Source organism: Mustela lutreola, chromosome 17 (genome assembly GCF_030435805.1).
Source record: "Mustela lutreola isolate mMusLut2 chromosome 17, mMusLut2.pri, whole genome shotgun sequence".
NCBI classification, from domain to species: Eukaryota; Metazoa; Chordata; class Mammalia; order Carnivora; family Mustelidae; genus Mustela; species Mustela lutreola.
Genome location: NC_081306.1, coordinates 7,164,788 through 7,186,815, shown reverse-complemented (window position 1 = coordinate 7,186,815; position 22,028 = coordinate 7,164,788). Strand labels below are relative to the sequence as shown.

Sequence of the window (22,028 nt, the reverse complement as noted above, 5' to 3'; positions counted from 1 at the left end):
GAAATGTCTGTTCATGTCTTCTGCTCATTTCTTTAGATTAGATTACTTGTTCATTGGGTGTTAAGTTTGATAAGTTATTTATAGATTTTTGGATACTAGCCCTTTATCTGATACGTCATTTGCAAATATCTCAAATATTTGCTGTTGTGATAACTCAGTAAGCACAGAGTAGGTATATCAAATATCTCTCATTCTTTTGGTTGTCTTTTGGTTTTGTTGATTGTTTCCTTTGCTGTGCAAAGCTTTTGATCTTGATGAAGTCCCAATTGTTGATTTTTGCCCTGCTTCCCTGGCCTTTGGCAATGTTTCTAGAAAGAAGTTGGAGCAGCTGAGGTCCAACAGGTTATTGCCTCTGTTCTCCTTAAAGATTTGGATGGATTCCTGTCTCACATTGAGGTCTTTCATCCATTTGGAGTCTGTTATCATGTGTGGTGTAAGGAAATGGTCCAGTTTCATTCTTCTGCATGTGGCTGTCCAATTTTACCAAAAGCATTTGTTGAAGAGACTGTCTTTTTTCCATTGGATATTTTTTCCTACTTTGTTAAAGATTAGTTGACCATAGAGTTGAGGGTCCATTTCTGGGGTGTCTATTCTGTTCCATAGATCTATGTGTTTGTTTTTGTGCCAGTATCATACTGTCTTGAGGATTACAGCTTTGTAATAGAGTTTGAAGTCTGGAATTGTGATGATGCCAACTTTGGTTTTCTTTTTCAACATTCCTCTGGCAATTTGAGGTCCTTTCTGGTTCCATATAAATTTTAAAATTATTTGTTCTATTTCTTTGAAAAAAAAAATGGATGGTATTTTGATAGGGATTGCATTAAATGTGTAGATTGCTTTAGGTAGCAGAGACATTTTCACAATATTTGTTCTTCCAATCCATGAGCATGGAACATTTTTCCTTCACTTTGTGTCTTCCTCAATTTCTTTCATGAGGACTTTATAGTTTTCTGAATACAGATTCTTTGCCTCCTTAGTTAGGTTTATTCCTAGGTATTTTATAGTTTTGGATATAGTTGTAAATGGGATTGACTCTTTAATTTCTCATTCTTCTGTCTTGCTGTTGGTATAGAAATGCAACTGATTTCTGTGCATTGATTTTATATCCTGACACTTTACTGAATTCCTGTATGAGTTCTAGCAGTTTTGGGTGGAGTCTTTTGGGTTTTCCACATAAAGGACCATATCATCTACAAAGAGTGAGAGTTTGACTTCTCCTTTGCCAATTCAGATGCCTTTTATTTCTTTTTGTTGTCTGATTGCTGAGGCTGGGACTTCCAGTACTATGTTGAATAGCAGTGGTGACAGTAGACAGCCGTGCCATGTTCCGGACCTTAGGGGAAAAGCTCTCAGTTTTTCCCCATTGAGAATGATATTCACTGTGGGTTTTTCATAGATGGCTTTGATGATATTGAGGAATCTGCCCTCTATGCCTACACTGTGAAGAGTTTTGATCAGGAAGCAATGCTTGCTTTGTCAAATGCTTTTTCAGCATCTATTGAGAGTAACAGATGGTTCTTGTTCTTTCTTTTATTAACGTATTGTATCAAGTTGTTTTGTGAATGTTGAACCAACCTTGCAGCCCCAGAATAAATCCCACTTGGTTTGTTGTGAATAATACTTTTAATGACTTATTGGATCCTATTAGCTAGTATTTTGGTGAGAATTTTTGCATCCATCTTCATCAGGAATATTGGTCTGTAATTCTCCTTTTTGATTGGGCCTTTGTCTGGTTTTGAGATGAAGGTAATGCTGGCCTCATAAAGTGAGATTGGAGGTTTTCCTTCCATTTCTATAGTTTCGGTAGAGTAGGTATTAATTCTTCTTTAAATGCTTGGTAGAATTCCCCTGGGAAGCCATCTGGCCCTGGGCTCTTGTTTGTGGAAGATTTTTGATTACTGCTTCAATCTCTTTACTGGTATGGGTATTTTAAGGTTTTCTATTTCTTGCTGGTTCTGTTTTGGTAGTTAATAAGTCTCTAGGAATGCATCCATTTCTTCCAGATTGTCAAATTTGCTGGCGTAAAGTTGATCAAAATATATTCTTATAATTGTTTGTATTTCTTTGGTGTTGGTTGTGATCTCTCCTCTTTTCATTCATGGTTTTATTTATTTCGGTCCTTTCTCTTTTCTTTTTGATAAGTCTGGCTAAGGGTTTATCAATCTTATTCATTCTTTCAAAGAACCAGCTCCTAGTTAATTCTTTCAAAGAACAAGCTCCTGTTCTTTTTGTTTCTATTTCACTGCTTTCAGCTCTGATCTTTATTATTTCTCTTCTCCTGCTGGATTGGGGCTTTCTTTGTGTTCTTCCTCCAGCTCCTTTAGGTGTAGGGTTAGGTTGTGTACTTGAGACCTTTCTTGTTTCTTGAGAAAGGCTGTATCTCTATGTATTTTCTTCTCAGGACCACCGTTGCTGTGTCCCACATATTTTGAACAGTTGTGTTTTCATTCTCATTTGTTTCCAGGACTTTTTTCAATTCTTCTTTAATTTCCTGGTTGGCCCATTCATTCTTTAGTAGGATGCTCTTTAGCCTACATGTATTTGAGTTCTTTCCAACTTTCCTCTTGTCATGGAGTTCTAGTTTCAGAGCATTGTGGTCTTAAAATATGCAGAGAATGATCCCAAACTTTTGATACCAGTTGAGACCTGATCTGTGACCCAAGATGTAATCATTTCTGGAGAATGTTCCATGTGCACTAGAGAAGACTGTGTATTCTGTTGCTTTGGGATAGAATGTTCTGAATATATCTGTGATGTCCATCTGGTCCAGTGTGTCTTTTAAGGCCTTTATTTCCTTGTTGATCTTTTGCTTGGATGATCTGCCCATTTCAGTGATAGGGGTGTTAAAGTCCCCTACTATTATTGTACTATTGTCAATGTGTTTCTTTGATTTTGTTATTATTTGGCTTATATAGTTGGCTGCTCCCATGTTAGGGGCATAGATATTAAAATTGTTAGAGCTTCTTGTTGGACAGACCCTTTGAGTATGATATAGTGTCCTTCCTCATCTCTTATTATAGTCTTTGGCTTAAGATCAAATTTATCTGATACAATGATTGTCACCTCAGCTTTCTTTTGATGTCCATTAGCATGGTAAGTTGTTTTCCATCCCCTCACCTTAAATCTGGAGGTGTCTTTGCGTCTAAAATGAGTTTCTTGTAGACTGCATATTGATGGGTTTTATTTTTCTATCCATTCTGATACCTTGTGTCTTTTGATTGGGGCACTTAGTCCATTTACATTCCAGGTAACTATTGGAAGATACAGATTTAGTGCCACTGTATTGTCTATAAGTGACTTACTTAGACAATAAGTGACTTATTGTCTCTGTTCCTTTCTGGTCTACTACTTTGCTCTCTCTTTGCTTAGAGGACCCCTTTCAATATTTTCTGTAGGGCTGCTTTGGAGTTTGCAAATTCCTTTCATTTTTGTTTGTCCTGGAGCCTTTTTATCTATCCTTCTATTTCAGTGATAACCTATCTGGATACAGTTCTTGGCTGCATGTCTTTCTCATTTAGTGCCAGTCTTTTGTGGCCTGCCAGGTCTCAGTGGATAAGTCTGCTACCAATCTAATATTTCTACCATTGTATGTTACAGACTTCTTGTACTGAGCTTCTTTCAGGATTTTCTCTTTGTCACTGAGATTTGTAAGTTTTACTATTAGATGACAAGGTGTGGACCTATTTTTATTGGTTTTGAGGGGGGCTCTCTGTGCCTCCTGGATTTTGATGTTTGTTCCCTTTGCCATATTAGGGAAATTCTCTACTATAATTCACTCCAATATACCCTCTTCCCCCCTCTCTTTCTTCTTTTTCTGGAATCCCAATTATTCTAATGTTGTTTCGTCTTATGGTATCACTTATCTCTCAAATTCTCCCCTCGTGTTCCAGTAGTTGTTTGTCTCTCTTTTGCTCAGCTTCTTTATTCTCCATCATTTGGTCTTCTATATCACTAATTCTCTCTTCTGCCTCTTTTATCCTGGCAGTAAGAGCCTCCATTTTTGATTCCACCTCATTAGTAGCTTTTTTTAATTTCAACTTGGTTAGATTTTTGTTCTTTTATTTCTCCAGAAAAGGATTTTATTTCTTCAGAAAGATATTTTCTAATATCTCCCATGCCTTTTTCAAGCCCAGCTAGCACCTTCGGAATCATCATTCTAAACTCTAGTTCTGACATATTACCAATGTCCATATTGGTCTGTAGGGACCAAGGTTTCTAGTGGTTGGTGCTGCCTCTTGGTTATTTTTGTGGTGAGTTTTTCCGCCTTGTCATTTTATCCAGATAAGAATATATGAATGACCCCTGAGGCTAATAATACATTATATGTTTTTTAAAAAATTATTTTAAAAAAACAATCATAATTAAAAATGGAAAAAAAAAGAATATATGAACGATGGAATAAAATACTAAAAGGGTTCCACAGACCCCAGAAAATGTATGATAACCAAATCAGAAGAGACCCAAGACTGGGGGGAGAAGAAAGGAGGGAAAAAGAAATTAAAATATATATGTGTGTGTGTGTGTGTGTGTGTGTGTACGTACGTATATATATATATGACTGGTGAATAGAACAGAGCCACCCACTTGACTTTGAGTGTATTTTGGTCTCTTAGAAGAAGCTACCTCCCAAAATTTTAAAGAAATTGTGTGTGTGTGTGTGTGTGTGTGTATGTATATATGTATATACGTACACAAGTACATGCACACAAGTAAGGGTAAATACATTAAAGGGATGGAATATGACTATAAAGATGAAAATTTTTAAAAGATACATATAATGTATTTACCCTTATTTGTGTGTGTGTGTGTGTGTGTGTACACACATATATGCACACACCAAAAATAAGGGTAAATACATTGAAGGGATGGAATATGACTATAAAGATGAAAAATTTTAAAAAATTCTAAAAAAGGGATTGATAAGGTAAATTGGAAAAGAAAAAAAAGAGGAGTGCATGTGCTCAGGCAGGAGACCAGAACAAAACTCTGTGCTTAATTTAGGGTATATTTTGATCTATTAGAAGAATTTGTATCCCAAAACTTTTTAGAAAAAACCTATATGTATACAAAAAATAAGGTTTAATACAATGAAGGGATAAAATAGAACTATAATAATGACTTATTTTTTTCTTAAGAAAGGTATTGTTAAGATAAACTAGTTAAAAAATGTTAAAAGAGGAAAGTTTAAAAAAAGGAATAAGAAAAATAAAATAAGAAAAAAATTAACTTTGCAAGACTAAAGGATCATGGGGAAAAAGCCATGAATTGTTTGCATTGCTTTCCCCTTAGCTCTGGAGTTCTGCTCTTCTCCTTGATTGGTGAGTTTGGTCTTGGCTGGATTTTCTTGGTAATCTTCTGGGAGGAGGGGCCTGTTGCAGTGATTCTCAAATGTCTTTGCCCCAGGCAGAATTGCACCACCCTTGCCAGGGGCTAGGCTAAGTAATCTGCTTGGGTTTGGTCTCAGGAGCTTTTGTTCCCTGAATACTTTCCATAAAGCTCTGGAGGACAGGAATGAAAATGGTGGCCTTCTAATTTCTGGTCTGGAGGAGCCGAGCTTAGGGTCCCACTCCTCAGTGTGCTCAGAGATAAGCCATCAATCACTCCTGTCTCCCTGGTCTCCGGCCATGTTCTGTGCTCACCCAGCCTGTGACTGAGTGTTTCTATCTCTGGTGCACAGCCCTGTTTGGAGTCTCCAAACCCAGGAGATTCCTGCCACACTGCTCCTCCCAGAGGAGGAAGGTGAATCTCCCTGGATCTGTCCCTTGTGGGGTCTCTTCTCGAAGAACAGTGGCCCGACTGTGCCTTGGATCATGGCTTAATGTAACCCTGATCTGAAAGCTCACTCCTCGGCTCTGTCTCTGTAGTCGGCTTCCCTGCTCTGATGCCTGGGAGTTCTGCCACACTCAGAAATTCCCGTTCTTTCTGTGACCCCGCGGGACCTGAGACCATACTATCTCCACAAGTGTTCCACCCCCGGTTACCCTCTAGATTGATGTCCCTCAGTGGAGTAGACTTCTAAAATTTCTGATTTTGTGCTGTGCTGCTCTACTGCTTGCTGGGAGCCAGCCCCTCCCACCATGGTCTATCTTGCTGTAGCTTTAGATTCACTTTTCCACATATCCTACTTTCCAGAAAGTGATCGATTTTCTGTTCCTAGAATTTCTGCTCTGCTCTTCCATCTCCTGTTGAGTTTGAGTTTGTAGGTATTCAGAATGGTTTGATAACTATGTAGCTGAACTCCTGAGACCTGATGTCCTATCAGTTGGCTACTCCTCCACCATCTTGCCTCTCTCCTCTTTTTCTTTTTTCTTTTGCAGCATCTAACCTGCATTTGTATATATCATGCATTATATTTTCATTTTAGAAATTAGTTTTTATCACTATAAGTTATGTTTCTTTTTAGTTTTTATCTTCTTTTCCTCTTACCTTAAATTCAGTTAGCCAACAAATAATACATTAGTAGCTTTTCTTGTAAAGTTCAGTAATACATTAGTTGCATATAACACCCAGTGCTCATCACTTCACATGACCTCCTTACTGCCCATCAACCAGTTACCCCATCCCCGCACTCAACTCCCTTTCCACAACCATCAGTTTGTTTCCTGGAGTCATGGTTTGTGTCCCTCTCTGATTTCTTCCCAATCAGTTTTTTCTCCTTGTCCCTGCAATACTCTACACTATTCCTTATATTCTGCATATGAGTGAAACCATATGATACTGTCTTTCTCTCCTTAACTTATTTCACTTAGCATAATCCCCTGTAGTTCCATTCATATCAATGTAAATGGTAGGTAGTCATCCTTTCTGATGGCTGACTAATACTCCATTCTATATCTGAACCACATCTTCTTAATCGTTTCATCTGTTGAAGGACATCTCAGCTCCTTCCACAGTTTGGCTATTGTAGACATTGCTGCTATGAACATTGGGGTGCATGTGCCCCTTCTTTCACTACATCTGTATTTTGGGGGTAAATACCCAGTAGTGCAATTGCTGAGTCGTAGGGTAGCTCTATTTTGAACATCCTGAGGAAACTCCATACTGTTTTCCAGAGTGGCTATACCAGCTTGCATTCCTACCAACAGTGTAAGAGAGGTCACCTTTCTCCACAACCTTTCCAACATTTGTTGTTTCCTGACTTGTTAATTTTTGCCACTCTAACTGGTGTAAGGTGGTATGTCATTGTAGTTTTGATATGTATTTTCCTGATGACAAGTAATATGGAGCATTTTTTCATGTGTCTTTGGCCATTTGTATGTATTCTTGGGAGAAGTGTCTGTTCATGTCTTCTGCCCATTCTTTGACTGGATTTTTTGTTTTCCAGATGTTGATTTTGAGAAGTTCTTTAAAGATCTTGGATACCAGCCCTCTGTACTGTCATTTGTAAATATCTTCTTCCATTCCATAGGTTACCTTTTAGTTTTGTTGACTATGTCCTTTGCTGTGCAGAAGTTTTTATCTTGATAAGGTCCAAATACTTTAGTTTTGCTTTTGTTTCCTTTGCCTTTAGAGATGTGTATTGCAAGAAATTGCTGTGACTGCCTGTGTTCTCCTCTAGAATTTTGATGGATTCCTTTCCCATACTGAAGTCTTTCATCCATTTTGAGTTTATCTCTGCATACGATGGAAGAAAGTAATTCAGTTTCATTCTTCTCTTTGTGGCTGTCCAATTTTCCCAGCACCGCTTATTGAAGAGACTGTCTTTTTTTTCCATTGGATATTCATTCCTGCTTTGTTAAAAATTAGTTGAGAGTCCATATCTTGGCTCTCTGTTCTGTTCCATTGATCTATGTGCCTGTTTTGTGCCAGTACCATGCTGTTTTAATGATAACAGCTTTGCAATATAGGATGAAGTCAGGCAACGTGATGCCCCCAGTTTTGGTTTTCTTTTTCAACATTCTCCTGACTATTTGGTATCCTTTCTGGTTCCATATAAATTTGGGGATTGTTTGTCCCAGGTCTGTGAAAAATGCCAATGGAATTTTGATAGGAATTGTACTGAATGTGTAGATTGCTCTGGGTACTATAGACATTTTCACAATGTTAATTTTTCCAATCCATGAGCATGGAGTGCTTTTCCATCTTTTTGTGTCTTCCTCAATTTCTTTCATAAGTGTTCTATAGTTTCTAGAGTATATATCCTTTATTTCTTTGGTTAGGTTTATTCCTAGGTATCTCTTATGAGTTTTGCTGCAATTGTAAATAGGATCAATTCCTTCGCTTCTGTTTCTTCAATCACATTGTTAGTGTACAGAAATTCTTCTGAAACTGTTCCAAAAAGTAGAAATGGAGGGAAAACTTCCAATTTCATTCTATGAAGCCAGCATTACCTTAATCCCCAAACCAGAGAAAATCCCCTCTCAGAGGATAATTACAGACCAATATCCCTGATGAACATGGATAAAAATATATTCTTACAATTTCTATGCTTATCATATCTTTTAATAGATAAGATGACTCCATAAATAAGGTGGGGGGGAAGTCCTATAACAAATTTTTATTTAGGGGAGTAAAAAAGTGGGAGAAAGTTTATAATAATCACTTCCTATGTCATTTCTAGAAGCCAAAGTCTATTAAAGTTGTAATTAGTTGTGGAGCATGAGGAATAACATGGAGGACATTGGGAGATGGAGAGAAGTGAGATGGGGGAAGTCTGAGGGGGAGTCAAATCATGAGAGACTGTGGACTCTGAGAAACAAACTGAGGGTTTTGGAGGGGAGGAAGATTGAGGGATGGGTGCACCTGGTGGTGGGTATTATGGAGGGCACATATTACATGGAGCACTGGGTTTGGTGTATAAACAATGAATTTTAGAACAGTGAAAAGAAATAAAATGGGAAAAAAAAAGAAATGCAGCTGAGTTCTGTCTTGATTTTTTTATCCTGACATGTTGCTGAAGTGGAGTCTTTAGGATTTTCCACATGAAGTATCATGCCATCTTCGAAGAGTGAAAAAGTTTGAGTTTTTCTTTGCCAGTTTGCTTTTTATTTCTTTTCATTGTCTGATTGCTGAGGCTAGGACTTCTAGTATTGTGTTGAACAGCAGTGGTGAGAGTAGGCATCCCTGTCATGTTCCTGACCTTAGGGAAAATCTCTCAGATTTTCCCCCATTGAGAATGATATTTGCTGTGGGCTGTTCATGGATGGCTTTTATGATATTGAGGTATGTTCCCTTTATCCCTATATTTTGAAGAATTTTAATCAAGAAAGGATGCTGTATTTTATCAAATGCTTTTTCTGCATCAGTTGAGAGGATCATATGGTTCTTGTACTTTCTTTTATTAATGTGGTGTATCATATTGATTGATTTGCAAATGTGAAACTACCCTGGCATCCCAGGAATAATCCCATCTGGTCATGGTGAATAATCTTTTTAATATAGTGTTGGATCCTACTGGGTAGTATTTTAGTGAGAATTTTGGCATCCATGTTTATCAGGGATATTGCTCTATAATTTTTCTTTCTGGCAGGGTCTTTGTCTGGTTTTGGGATCAAGGTAATGCTGGCCTCATAGAGTTTGAAAGTGTTCCTTCCATTTCTATTTTTTGAAACAGCTTCAGAAATTAGTAAATGTATTAATTCTGCTTAGAATCTCAAGAATTTCCGGGCATGCTCTTGTGAATCACCAAACTTCTGGCTGAAATCATGGCATCAGTGGCAACTTCTATGAAGTTTCCTAGCTCTTACTACAATTGAGTAAGCCCGTAATTACTATATTACACTCTTCCAACATAGACTATAGAAGGGCCTCCATTTTCCTTACCAGATCATACCTATTTTGCCTAATATATAAACTCAGTGACCTACAAATGTTGTTCATTGTTCACATTATCTTTTTTCACAAGTTGGTAGTATAAGGTTGCTTTTTTTTTTTTTTTTTTTTTTTTACTTCTTTGTTGAACTATAGTTGACTCATAGTGTTACATTAGCTTCAGGTGGACAACATAGTTATTTGACAAGTGTGTATGTTATGTTGCACTCACCACCAGCAAACTACCACCTGTCACCCTACAATGCTGTTATAGTACCATTGACCATATCCTCTGTACTATACCTTTCATGCCCATGACTTGCATAACTGGAAACCTGTACCTCCTATCTTCACCTGTTTTATAATGTTGTTTCTTCTAAGGGTAGAGTATGTGAGTGTTTTGTCTTTCATAAGTGATAGTGACAGATAACAATTCTTTCTTTTATCTCACAGGAATTTGGTGACAAAGTAGTAGTAAACAACATGTCTTTGAATTTATATAAGGGGCAAATCACTATTCTTCTAGGACAAAATGGGGCAGGAAAAACCACAGTCTTGTCTCTTCTCATAGGTATGTATTTATTTCTGTTTAGAGCAGAAGTCAGGTTCCTTCTAAGGCTTCAAACCAATCAGCACCTTGTGGTATTGAGTATGTTGTTATTTCAGTGTTGCGGTTTTTATTACACTTTAATTATTTACAACCAAGATGCCCTTGGTAATGTAATAAATTGATTCATTTATTCAATGAAAATACTTATATGCCTATCCTTTTATAGGAATTGGTAATACAGTGATGATTACAGGGTTGTTACCCTCAATTTTGTACGCTGGTGGAGATAGAGGAAAGAAACTTGAAACTAACATCATAAGTGTAAAAGGAGATGTTATATGTGGGATGCTGTTCACCTAACAGAATGCAACATAACCTGTCTTGGGGGTGGTGAGAAAAAGGGAAGTATCATCAAATCTGAGACAAATAGGATATCTAAAGGTCCATGAATGGAACCAAAGAATATTATAGACACAGCAAAGACTAGGAGACTTGAAAGGAGGGAACTGACTAGATCAGAGATAGAATCTGAATAATAGCAAAAGGTAAAGCTAGAGGAATAATCAAGTGGTCAAATCATGAAAGGTTTGAGGGAAGCCGTGCTATGAAGATTAGAATTTATGCTGACTGCAATAAGAAGCCATGGGAGAATATTTTATATAAGTTTATATGTTAGACACACTGCATTCACCAAAAGGGAAGAATGGATAGATAAGGAGTACTATGGACAACTAGAATCATGAATCCCATGTTGTGTATGAGGTTAGCATAGGTTCTAGAGGCTGGAACAGGGCTGAGCCTAGTAGTTGAAATATAACAACCTCCCCTTTGAAACTAAAATGATGCCAAAACTAGCTCAGGAAGGACAGACACTACCTGCATTCTCTGCTATTTTATATATTTGAACTGATTTCCTCTAGGTCTCTTTTAAACCTCTTCTTAACAACATGGCTACCTAGGTAGTATCACAAGGTTATGATCTGAATTGTCATTAACCTCACGATAATATATGCATTATATATAGTTGATATGCTTTACATGTTATCTTGGAACACAACCATGTTCTACATGTAATGACAGAACACATATAATGCACTTTTCCATCTGTATATGGTCATGCCCTTTCTCTCCATGGGAGTGCCTGAACCATCAGTCCACCTATTGAAATCCTATTCATACACCAAGAATGAGCTCAGAAGCAACCATTAGGAGCAAATTCTCAGAGATGGTAACTCCAGGTTCTGGTCCCTTCATAGGCAAGGTATATACAAACAAGCACAAAATGTCAGAATCAATTTTGCCAGAACTCGGGAAACAGGAAAAGGCTTACAGCAATTAAACAAGACTAAATGAAGATAGAGGTAACTTAGAAGCAGGAAGTGAGAGTCACATCAGAAATATGGTGAACTCGGAAGCTCCAGACCCTCCTCCCCATAGAGACACTAAGTTAACAATAATATGCAGACAAACATACCTTTTTAGAAACTCCAAAAACAAGTTTGGATGCTGCAGCATGCATATGTATGCATGTCAAATACCAAAAAGGGCAGGAACCTTATGGCGTTTTCTCACCCCAACTCCTCTACTAGCATGTCATGGCACAATGAGGAGGAAATGCGCCAATTCCAAGCTACTCCCTTGGGACAGAAAGAAAAGACTAGAACTTCTATCCAATGTTCTGGCTTGTCTAGGGACTGCCCAAGGGACTGGTTTCTGCTTTGCCTAATGGAGAACTAATGGGAGTGGCAATGTATTATGGATGACAGTTTGGAAGTCACAGGAAAACACAGGCAAATGCTGCAGCACTTTAAAGTATTTTAAGGCAGCAGGAAATGTGCAATTCCCTACTCAGATGCCAAGGAAGCAACAGAAAATATGCAGAGAACTACAAAAGAAACAAAATCACCAAGATGCTTAAGGAAATTAAGATAGTTTGGAGCGGCCGTATATAGCAGAATGAAAACATATGCAAAACCCCAAAGACCCATCCCCAGAAAATATTTTAAGGTCCCAAAACCTGAGGTGATGGGTGAAGGACTTCCCATGCATGAAGCTAGTCCATAAATACTATGAGAGATGTCTGTTTTTAAATATTTAAATATCAACGAAATACAAGGCATACAAAACACGCGCACGCGCGCGCACACACACACACACACACACACGGAAACCAGCCCCAAAGTAACAAAATAAAGCACTAGAACATGACCCTAAAGAAACACAGATCTCTGAATTACCTGGCAAAAAGTCATTTTAAGATTTTCAGTAACCTAAAAGAGAACACAGACAACAAAATGAAATGAGGAAAACTATGCATAAACAAAATCCTAATAGAGGTAGAAGTAATTTTTTAAAAACCCACACAAATCCTGAATATGGAAAATGTAAGTACTAATTTGAAAATTTTTATTAGAGGGTTTCAACATCAGAGTTGAGCAGGTAGGAAAATGAACTAGCAAACTTGAAGATAGGCTATTTGCAATTATTAAGTCAGAGGAGTGAAAAGAAAAAAGAATGAAGAAAAGTGAAGAAGCCTAAATGACTTATGGAATATCAAGTGAGCCACTGTATGCACTATGAATTGACAAACCTAGACTAGGTTTGTCAATTATGTTTCTCTTTTTAAAAACCAACCTTACTTTCAGTGATTTCTTTTACTATTTTTCTAGTCTCCATTTTGGTTATTTTTTTTGTTTGTTTGTTTGTTTTTTAAATATTTTATTAATTTATTTGACAGAACACAAGTAGGCTGAGAGGCAGGGAGAGGGAGAAACAGGCTCTACACTGAACTGAGAGCCCGCTGTGGGGCTCGATCCGAGGACCCGAGGATCATGACCTGAGCTAAGGCAGCCACTTAACTGACTGAGCCACCCACGTGCCCCGGCAAGGTTTATCTTCAGAGTCAACTGCCTTTTACTTCTGAATCCTTTTATGTTCAAGTTCCTGCAGTCTCAAAATCCTTTCTATCAAAACCTTTTTCTCAGAAAGTCTAAAACATTTTAATAGTGATTAAACCCTAACTGAAGGAAATTAAGTTCCAGTGCTGATACATTTCAACAGATGGTGGAGACTTTGAGGCAGGCAGGAGAGCCACCTGGTGGGATCCTTCTATAGAGCTGCCTGTTTGTAAACGCAGGAGACAGTCCTGGTTTCAATCATTTCCTTATTTGTCTCAAATAAAAACACACCTTTGTTTGAATTGAGATCTGCTCCACTGAGGGATTTTCTGCTTTGCGTTAAGAGTTCAAGTCCTTGAATCTCTTCTTCACCCAGAAGGTGTGCCGTACAAGTGTTAGATGCCATGTACAAAGCTCCAAAGTTAACTAGACTCTGTGTATGTTATGTGTGTGTGTGTGTGCGCGCGCGTGTGTGTGCACGCATGCATACATGCGTAAGACAGAGATCCTCTCACTGCACTAATGTTCTCTCCTTCCAGAATGTCATACCAGTGTCCATGTGTGGAACTATTAGGGCCACTTGCATAATTCAGTATTGCATTATTTGAACAAATGACCCCTTAGAATTGCAGCATTTAACTCACTGATTGAGCCAGACTATGGGTTTAAATAATCTCTCTTTCTGTGTGGAGCTAAGGATTAAATTAGGCAGTTTATACCCATTAAGAAAGCTGTTACACCTTTGGCAATATGTAGCCAGATAATAAGCATTAAAAAATCAGCCTAATGTAAGCCAAGTGCCCATTGAAATCTTATTGATTCTTCGAGGCTCAGCTCAATTACCACTTCTTTTTTTTTTTTTTTTTTTTTAATTTTTTATTTTTTATAAACATATATTTTTATCCCCAGGGGTACAGGTCTGTGAATCACCAGGTTTACACACTTCACAGCACTCACCAAATCACATACCCTCCCCAATGTCCATAATCCCACCCCCTTATCCCAAACCCCCTCCCCCCGGCAACCCTCAGTTTGTTTCGTGAGATTAAGAGTCACTTTGGTTATTTTTTGGTAATATTTTTATTTCCTTCCTTCTGCAAACCTTGGAATTAGTTATTTTTCTAGTTTTTTGAGATGTAAAGTTAGGATGTGTATTTTTTACCTTTTTTATTTTATAATGAACACTTATCAGTATTAACTACTTTTTTAGTGCTGTTTTTGCTATATTCCATAGGTTTTAATATTTTGTATTTTCCTTTTTATTTGTCTCAAAATATTTTCTAACTTTCCTTTTTCCCCCATTTTTTGAACAATTTGTTTTCCAGGAATGTTATGTTTAATTTCCACATTTATGAATTTTTAAATTTTTATTCTTTTGCTTCCTGGTTTCATCCCATTGTGGTTTGAAAAGATACTCGGCATATGACTTGAGTCTTAAATTTGTTATTTACAACTTAAAATTGTGTATGATACTTTGTCACTTAACATATGATATATCCTGGAGAATGTTTTATGTGCATTTGAAAAGATGTATATTTTCTGCTGTTAGAATGCTTATTAGATCCATTTGGTCCCTAGTGTTGTTCACTTCTGTTTCATCATTGATTATCTGTCTAGATGTCTTATCCATTATTGAAAGTGTGATATTGAAGTCTCCATGTAATATAATACTGCTACTATGTAATCTTCCCTGTAGCTCTGCCAATGTTTACTTAATATATGTAGGTGCTCTAATGTTGGACACATATATTTATAATTGTTATATCTTTCTGTAACTTTAATTATTTATTATGTGATATAACCGTTATATAATACTGTTCTCTCTCTCATGAATATCTTTTCTCATGCCTTCCTTTTTTGCTTATATATGTCCTTAAATCTAAAGTTCCTTGTAGAATAACAAGTGATGGTTAGGATTTGGAGAAAGGGGAGACCTCTTACACTGTTGATGGGAATGCAAGCTGGTACAGTCACTCTAGTAAACAATATGGAGGTTCCTCAGGTCATTAAAAATAGAGCTACCCTATGACAGAGCAGTTGCACTATGACTACTTTGGAGTATTTAACCCATAGATACAGTGGGCACCAGTACCCCAATGTTCATAACAGCAATGCCCACAATAGCCAAACTGTGGAAGGAGCTGAGATGTCCTTCAACAGATGAATGGATAAAGAAGATATGGTGTATTTATACACTGGAATATAACTTAGACATCAGGATGAATATCTACCATTTACATTGACATGGATGGAACTAGAGGGGATTATGCTAAGTGAAATAAGTCAACCAGAGAAAGACAATTACATGGTTTCACTAGTGTGGAACATAAGGAATAATGCAGAGGATGAAAGGGGTGAGGGGGGGAAACTGGGAAGAAATTAGAGAGGGAGATAAACCACATGAGACTCTTGACTCCAGGAAGCAAACTGAAGGTTGTGGAAAGGGAGGTATATGGAAGGGTGAGGTAGCTGGGTGATGGGCGTTAAAGAGGGCATGTGATTTGATGAGCACTGGGTGATACACTCAAGTAATGAACATTATATCAAAAACTAATGATGTACTACTATACCTTGGCTAATTGAATTTAAATAAAATAAAAAGTAAAGGTCCTTGTAGAGAGCATTATAGTTAGGCATTGTTAGTTTATCCATTTTGGCCACTCTATATCTTTTTAGGTCTTTTCATTTAAACTTAAAGTAGTTATTAATAGGGAAGGGCTCACCATTGCCATTTTTAAAATTGTCTTTTCTATAGTTCTTTTGTCCTCTACTTTTTTCTTTCATAAATATATATATATTTATCTTATACATATATATATATTATATATATTATCTTATATTACATACTTTGATTTGTTTCTCTTTGTGTTTTATGTTTATTCTGTAGGTATTTTCTTTATGGTTACCTTGGAACTTACATAAAATATTTTATAGTTATAATATTCTATTTAAATTAGTAACAACTGACCTTCAATCACAAACAGAACTCAATTTTATTTCTTCCACATGAACATGCTTTATGTTAATGTCACAATTGACATCTTTTTTATGTTGTATGCTGATGAACATTTTTATATGTATAGTATTTTAATACTTTTGTCTTTTAATTTTTATACAAAAAATGAGTGATTTACTCACCACTATTTTACATGTATTATACTCACCATAGCATTATAGTGTTCTGTATTTGTCTACATTATTTACCTTTACAATGAGTTTTATATTTTAATATGCTTTCATATTACCATTTAGCATCTTTATGTTTCATCCTGAAGAACTCTTAACATTTCTTGTAATGGAGGTCTCCTAGTAATGAACTCTCAACTTTTGTTTGTCTGGTAGTCTTAATTTCTTGTTATTCTTTCATTTTTGAAAGACAGTTTTGCTAGGTAATAATGATTCAACAATTCCCTATGTCACTCAGTGCTCATCACAATAAGTGTAGTCCTTTTTCAATCTTAATTCCACAGTAGTTAACATACAGTGCTATATTAGTTTTAGCTGTACAATACAGTGATTCAATAGTCCCATATATTACTCAGTGCTCATCAAGGTCTTCATCTTTTTCTTGATTAAGTATTGCGTTGCTGCAAACCTTTGAATACTTTTCTGAGTTTAGCAAGTTGATTCTGGTAGTTTTTGCTTTTTTTTTCTTTGTATACAAAAACAAGTGCTTTTTTACTTCCCTGATATTCCACTATCATTGTCATTTAAAACACCTTAAAATGTAAGAATTTGAGTAATGATATGAGAAGGAAGGAACCTAATGAAAGTAAAATTCTAAATTTTTCACATCTTTTCAATAAATCTTTCTTAATTGTTTATAAAATATTAATGTTATTACTATGTAACATGATAGTTTGTGTTTAGTTTTTAAAGAACATAACATATTGAAATTTCCTTTTGTGATGTAGTCTGTATATATATTATTTCCAAGGCCACATTGTATTTTTAGTAGTTACATAGAATTCTTTTTAATAGCCATATAGTAGTCTTTTAAATTAATATGCGGTTGTTAACTTGTCATTTTCTTTTTAATTTTTTTTAGCATTTACCATCAATGCTAAATAAGTAGCCTTATTTAGATGTTTTTGAAAGACTTTTCCACTTTGGAATGTATTTAAAAAAATTCTTTTTAGATTTTATTTATTTATTTGCCAGAGATGACAAGTAGGCAAAGATGCAGGCAGAGAGAAAGAAGGGGAAGCAGGCTCCCTGCAGAGCAGAGAGCAAGATGTGGGGCTTGATCCCAGGACTCTGGCATCATGACCTGAGCTAAAGGCAGCAGCCTACCAGACCAAGCCACCCAGGAGTTCCAAGAAAGGGGAAGGGGAAGCAGGCTCCCTGCAGAGCAGAGAGCCGGATGTGGGGCTCCATCCCAGGACTGCAGGATCACGATCTGAGCCGAAGGCAGAGGCTTTAACTCAGTGAGCCACCCTGGTGCCCCTGGAGTATATTTTTAAATATAATTTTCAAAAATATATCTTAAGACTATAAATAGTCTTATTTATAGTCTTTTTCTGCACCTCAATAGATGCAGAAAAACATTTAACAAAATTCTACATCCACTTAAAGACTCTAAACAAACTGGGCATAGAGAGAACATACTTAACATATATAACAAAAGCCATATATGACAAGCCTGCAGCTAACATCATATTCAATAGTAAAAAGCTAAAAGCTTTTCCTCTAAAATCAGGAATAATACAAGGATGCCCACTCTTGCCTCTTTTATTTAACACAATTATCAATTAGGCAAGAAAAAGAAATAAAAGCATCAAAATCAAAAAGGAAAAAAATATTTACAGATGACATAATATATATAAAAAACTATAAAGATTCCACTAAAAAACTTTTGTAACTATTAATTCAGTAAAGTTGCAGGACATAAAGTCTGTCTACAAAAATCCATTGTGTTTCTATACACAAATAAACTGTCAGAGATGTGCCTGGGTGGCTCAGTTGGTTAAGCATCTGACTCTTGATTTCAGTTCAGGTCATGATCTCAGGGTTGTGATATCAAGCCCTGCATTGGGCTTGTACTGAGCATTGAGCCTTTTGGGGATTTTCTTTCCCTCTCCCTCTACCCCTCCCTCCCGGCTTGTGTTTTCTCTCTCTCAAAAATAAAAGAAAGAAAGAAAGAAGAAAACACCACATATAATTACATCAAAAAGAACAAAATACCTAGGAGCAAAATTAACCAAGGGGGTGAAGCACCTGTACACTGAAAGCTATAAGACATGAAAAGGAGTGAATAAGACATAAATAAGTGGAAGATACTCCATTAGTAACAATATTGTTAATATTGTTACCCAAAACAATCTACAAGTTCAGTGCAAATCCCATCAAAATTTTAATGGCATTTTTCACAGAAATAGAACAGACAGTCTTAAAATTTGTATGGAACTGCAGTAGTCCCTAAATAGTCAAAGCAATCTAGAGAAGGTATAAGCATCAAGCTTCCTTATTTCAAACTATGTTACAAAGCTAGTCATCAAAAATAGTATGGTATTGACATAAAAACAGACACAGAACAGTGAAACAGTATAGAGAGCCTAAAAATAAATGCATGCATATATGATCAGTTAATTTACAATAAAGGAGCCAAGAATACAATGGAGAAAGACAGTCCTGTCAATAAATGGTGTTGGGAAAACTGTACCACTCTCATACCATATACTAAAATCAACTCAAAGTGGCTCAAAGACATTAACATGTAAGACTTGAAACCACAAAACTCCTAGATGAAAATACAGGCATACAGTAGACTCTTTGACCTCAATCTTGGAGATGATTTTGGGGATTTGACACCAAAAACAAGGCAACAAAAAGCAGTGATAAATAAGTGTAGGGCTACATCAAACTAAAAAGCTTCACAGCAAAGAAAACAATAAAATGAAAAGTTACCCACTGAATAGGAGAAAATATTTGCAAATCATGTCTGGTAAGGTGTTAATATCCAAAATATATAAAGAACTCATGTGACTCATAGCAAAAAAAAAAAAAAAATCCAATTTAAAAAATGGACAAAAGGGGCGCCTGGGTGGCTTAGTTGGTTGGACAACTGCCTTCAGCTTGGGTCATGATCCTGGAGTTCTGGAATCGAGTCCCGCATCGGGCTCCCACCTCCATGGGGAGTCTGCTTCTCCCTCTGACCTTCTCCTTGCTCACGCTCTCTCTCAAATAAATAAATAAAATTAAAAATAAATAAATAAATAGATAAAATAAAAAATGGACAAAGGATTTGAATAGACATTTTTCAAGAGCAGAAAGCTAGATGGCTAACAAGTACATGAAAAGAGACTCAACATCACTTACCATGGGGGAAATATAAATCAGAACCACAATGAGATACCACCTGATACCTGTTAGAATGGCTGTTTTCAAAATGCCGAGAAATAACAAGTGCTGAGAAGGATGTGGAGAAGAGGGAACCCTTGTGCACTGTTTGTGGAAATGTTAATTGGTGCAGCCACTATGGAGAACAGTATGAAGTTTCCTCAAAAAATTAAACATAAAACTACCATATGATTCAGCAGTTCCATTTCTGGGTATTTACTTGAAGGAAATGAAAACACAAATAAAGAGTTATCTGCTCCCATGTTTGTTTGTGGCATTATTTATAATAACCAAGGTATGGAAGCAACCTAAGTGTCCTTCAGTAGATGAATGGATTTAAAAAAAATGTGGAGTTGATCTTCCTACCGACCTGGATTTTTTGCCTTGGGATTATCATATGAATTCAAAATTTCTATCTTTTTAAAACTTCTTTGTGGCCTCTTTGATAATAGCAGTTTAGCCTGTATCCTAACTCAATGTCCTCAAAGTCTGGTCCTCTGACCAGCAACATCATTAATATCACCTGGGAATGTGTTAGAAATGCAAGTTGTCATCAGCTAATGAATAGTTAAGATGCATTATTATTATTATTATTATTATATTATTATTATTATTAATATGCATTATTATTCAGCCATAAGGATGAAGGAACTCTTGTTGTTTGTGACTAAATGGATGGACCTTAAGTTCATTATGCTAAGTGAAATAAGTTGGAGAAAGACAAATACTGTATAGTCTCACTTATATGTAGAATTTACAAAGAAAAAAAAATTCACAGATATAAAGAACAGATTGGTCGTTGCCAGAGTCAACAGATGGGGACTGGGCTAATAAATGAGTGAAGGTGATCAAAAGTTACAAATTTCCAGTTATAAGATAAATAAGTTATGGGATATAACATACAGCATGATGACTATAGTTAATTTTACTGTTTCATATATTTGAAAGTTGCTAAGAGAGTAGATCCTAAAAGTCTTCATCACAAGAAAAATATTATAATTGTGTATGGTGATATGCTAACTAGACATTGTATAATCATTTTTTGATATATGCAAATATCAAATCATTATGTTGTACACTGGAAACTAATATATTTTATGTCAACTCTGTTTCAAGTTTTAAAAAGAATGTATATTTTTAAACAAGATAAATGATTTATAGGATTTAAATGGTCTTATAGTTTTTTTTTTTTACATGTTATCAAATTGTTGCCCACAAAAAAAAAAAAAATGTTGCCCACAAATCTGGACATTTTGTTATTAGTATTTAAATTTCTTGAAGACAAAAGTTAAATAATCCTAATCTTATATTTTTCTTTTTTTTTTTTTTAGATACATTTACTTATCTTAGAGAGATGCAGATGCAGGGGGAGGGGCACAGGGAGACAAGGCAAGCAGACTCCCTGCTGAGTGAGGAGCCCAATATGGGGTCCAAACTCAGGACCCCAGAATCATGACCTGAGTCAAAATCAAGAATTAGAGACTCAACTGACTGAGCCACCCAGGAGCCTCAATATTATGTCATAACATCTACACAGTACCTATTTTGATCCACAAATACAGTAAAGTCTAATTGCAATGAGAATGTATTAGAGTATAGCAAATTATTTATGTTTTTATTATCAATATAATCCTTATCCATTGTAGAAAATTTGTATACAAAAGCAGAAAATAAAAAAAAAGATAGCTTATCCCAATATCTAGGTGTAATTATTGATATTTTCTTAAACTATTCTGTAGGAGATAGTAATTCTTTTGAGTAATCTGCAAGCAGGCTGAATTTTAAGATACTAATTTACAATGTCTTATAATGCTCTCTCACCAATGCTCAGCTTCTTTTATGTCTTCTGCTTAATCACAGGTTGTTACCCTCCAACTAGAGGAAATGTTTATATTCATGGATTTGACATCTCAGAGAACATAATTGAGATTCGAAAAAACTTGGGCTTCTGTCCACAACATGACATGTTGTTTAATGACTTGACACTTTCAGAACACCTTTTTTTCTACTCTGTGGTGAGTCAGAAATGTTTTAAAACTATACAGTATATTTATTTTCTCTTTTGATATATAGACATGTGAAGTTTAACATTCAGCTAGCACCAGAGAATATTTTCATTATTCCAAAACACTCCCTCATGCTATTCCTACACTTGATCTTAGCCAAAAGGCTGAGAAGCGATTCCCTCGTGCTGTTCCTTTGTAGTTGTCCCTATCCCACCCTGGTAATCACTGGTCTATCCTAATCACTAGTGTCTTGTCTTATTGAGAATACCATATAAGTGGAATCATATGGTATGTAACCTTAAAAGATTAGCTCCTTACACAGAGCATAACGCCTTCAAGATCCATCCATACTTGTATGATCAGTATACGTTTCTTTTCATTGTTGGGTAGTATTTCATATTTAGACGTAATGCAGTACACCAATTAAAGGACACTTGGATTGTTTACATTTTGAGTATGAACAAAGCTGCTCTGAATTTCATGTGA

The 22,028-nt window shown here is 36.1% G+C and overlaps 1 protein-coding gene and 1 pseudogene across 1 annotated transcript in view; one reads left to right on the top strand and one right to left on the bottom strand.

Annotated features, from left to right (window-relative positions):
• LOC131819762 (phospholipid-transporting ATPase ABCA3-like) overlaps positions 1–22,028 on the top strand; it is a 187,998-nt gene that overhangs the window by 45,624 nt on the left and 120,346 nt on the right. The window contains exons 12-13 of the mRNA XM_059155049.1: positions 10,204–10,321; positions 21,397–21,551. Coding sequence (XP_059011032.1) covers positions 10,204–10,321; positions 21,397–21,551 — 273 coding nt within the window. The remainder of the gene's footprint in view (positions 1–10,203; positions 10,322–21,396; positions 21,552–22,028) is intronic.
• LOC131820239 (U2 spliceosomal RNA) lies at positions 21,551–21,718 on the bottom strand (annotated as a pseudogene).